Source organism: Mesitornis unicolor, unplaced genomic scaffold, assembly GCF_000695765.1.
Source record: "Mesitornis unicolor isolate BGI_N332 unplaced genomic scaffold, ASM69576v1 scaffold19620, whole genome shotgun sequence".
NCBI classification, from domain to species: Eukaryota; Metazoa; Chordata; class Aves; order Mesitornithiformes; family Mesitornithidae; genus Mesitornis; species Mesitornis unicolor.
In genome coordinates this window covers 435-2,535 of record NW_010157800.1, presented here as the reverse complement: position 1 = coordinate 2,535, position 2,101 = coordinate 435, and the positions used below count along the sequence as shown (strand labels likewise).

The window sequence follows — 2,101 nt, the reverse complement described above, 5'->3', positions numbered from 1 at the left end:
CATGTAATGTTTTTGGCAAACCCAGATAAGGAATCTTGTTCATGGCAGGTGGGCTCCTGAAGAGGTCTGGAAAAACCCTTAGATGGAAGAAGAAATGTTTTCTGAGAGACGTAGGAAGTTCTCAGCCCTTTGATGATGCCAGTCAAAACCAGAACTGTAATCAAACAGACAACGTAAGTGTGGAGACTTAAGTGCTGTGCTTTTTTTATGGCATCCAAACACCATCAGTCCAGTGCATTCCCACTTCTTTTTTCGACAGGCATCCCCAGTTGCTAGCTGGCCTGTTGTGCGCTGTCAGGGACCACAGGCCGTTGAAGAATTTTAGAAGTGGGACATAATGTATTTGTTGGGCAAAAGAGTAATTTGCCACTGTCTTTCCCTTTTAATTGGCATCCACAAAGCCACATAGACAGTAGAGTCTGGTAAGACACAGATTTGGAGCCACCCCCCAGAAGTGGTCAGAAAAGTAGAGGGGACATTTAGCTATAGAATACAGGTTTACGAAGTACACGCACCACGTTGTATGTGTTCAGCCCTGGTGCATCAAAGCCAGGAGATAAACCCTTGCGATCGAATGGATAAAAGTTAAAGAGCTGCCCATTTTGGGTCTCAAGTGAGATGGAAGCAGAGCCCAGGTGCAGAACACATGGGAACTCCTTGTCAAAAACAACTTGGAAAACACGATCTTCCAGGTGGTGGAGCTTGATTGTCCGGTACTTTTCAGGAATCAGCTCTTCCACGTGAGGCCCAAACTGCTGCATGACCAGTACCCCACCAGGTCCAACTTTGATCTCGTAGAAAGTCAGGTTGGAATAGGTATAGTAGCCAACATAAGGACCTGGACTTGGAGGAGGAATCAAGCTTTTCTCTGCCTCTCTGAATGCCGTCTCCATGGCAGGAATAAGATACTCGTATGTCTGAGTCACAATATCTCCACCCTGAGGCCTGGGCCCTGCCATCAGCACAATGAAGCTCAGACGGAGCTTGGGGATAAGGGAGAAGGTAGCTGAATAGCCATCGAGGTCTCCATCCTTCCTAATCACATCATATCCTAATTGCTCATTAATCTCCCAGGGTGTGCCGGTCTTGTTAGCAAAGTATTCAGTGGAGCACTTAAACAGAGGAGTCAGCATTGTCTTCACCGTGTCAGGCTCTAGGAGGCGACGGTGGTAGGTGCCTAAGAAGACCATTGCTAGTTTGGCAAGGTCGGCAGCTGTGGAGTACATCTGGCCAGAAGGCCTGTACCAGCCAAGATCATAGAGAGGGGCTGGCTGCTGGCTCCCATAGAAACCCACAGCCATCTGAGAACGGATTGGTGGCGTGATGTCGAAGCCAGTGTCCTCCATGCCCAAGCGGTCCAGAATGTTCTCTGAGATCCAGCGCTGGTATTGCCCCTCAGCTCCATGGTCAGCTAACACATGTGCCATCAGTGAGAAGGCTAAATTACTGTAGTGGCATCTGAAAAGGAAGAGGAAGATACCTGGATCAGCCTTACCTCAGTGATGCAGTGGGGTTATGACTACACAAAAGCAATGGCTAGGTCTCTCTTCTCAGGGTAAAAATTGTCATTTTGTCAGATGAAATGCTAAAGGTAGAGAAGAGATGAAGGAGGCATAGAGAAAAACTGAATGTCGTTGCCCTGATTTGTTGTTAAGTCAAGAAAGCTATTTCTTGGGATTTAACCACTATGTATAGAAAGAGAGCTGGAGATGGAAAACAAAAAAAAAACCACCCCTTTGTGCAAAAACATACATATTTGCATATCCTGACTTGTTTACAATTGTTCATCAAAGAATATATCCTTTCTTTTTAAGAGCAGAGTTGAAAGTTACAGCTGCTTACCTTAAAGGTCTCAAAATCCCACGTAAGCCTCTTCGGAGTTTTAACATGGTACAATCACTTAAGCACCTAAGCTACCTTAAGATGGTAAAAGCACTTAAAGAACACTTAAAAGTCTATGAAGCAGCACCCAGCAATGTTGAGTCACTGAAGACACCTGAGTGCTTGAGTCTTTAATATCCATAAAGTGATTTAGGTCTTTATAGTTGAATGAAGTTTAATGACATGAAGACATGAATGGGCAACTGTTTTTCAAACACAT

The 2,101-nt window shown here is 45.1% G+C and overlaps 1 protein-coding gene across 1 annotated transcript; it reads right to left on the bottom strand.

Moving 5' to 3' along the window:
- Window positions 1-479: 479 nt before the first annotated feature.
- LOC104535511 (putative beta-lactamase-like 1) lies at window positions 480-1,889 on the bottom strand. The gene is made up of 2 exons (XM_010181450.1): window positions 1,843-1,889; window positions 480-1,458 (listed from the first exon to the last, which is right to left on the bottom strand). Exons 1-2 carry the CDS (start codon window positions 1,887-1,889, stop codon window positions 480-482), a joined length of 1,026 nt encoding a protein of 341 aa, XP_010179752.1.
- Between the last annotated feature and the right edge of the window lie 212 nt (window positions 1,890-2,101).

Excerpts from the sequence above, each read along its gene's own strand:
- LOC104535511 (XM_010181450.1), bottom strand. The coding sequence starts at position 1,889 with ATGTTAAAACTCCGAAGAGGCTTACGTGGGATTTTGAGACCTTTAAG. Across the intron at positions 1,459-1,842 it reads GGGATTTTGAGACCTTTAAG|ATGCCACTACAGTAATTTAG; the intron begins GTAAGCAGCTGT and ends CTTCCTTTTCAG.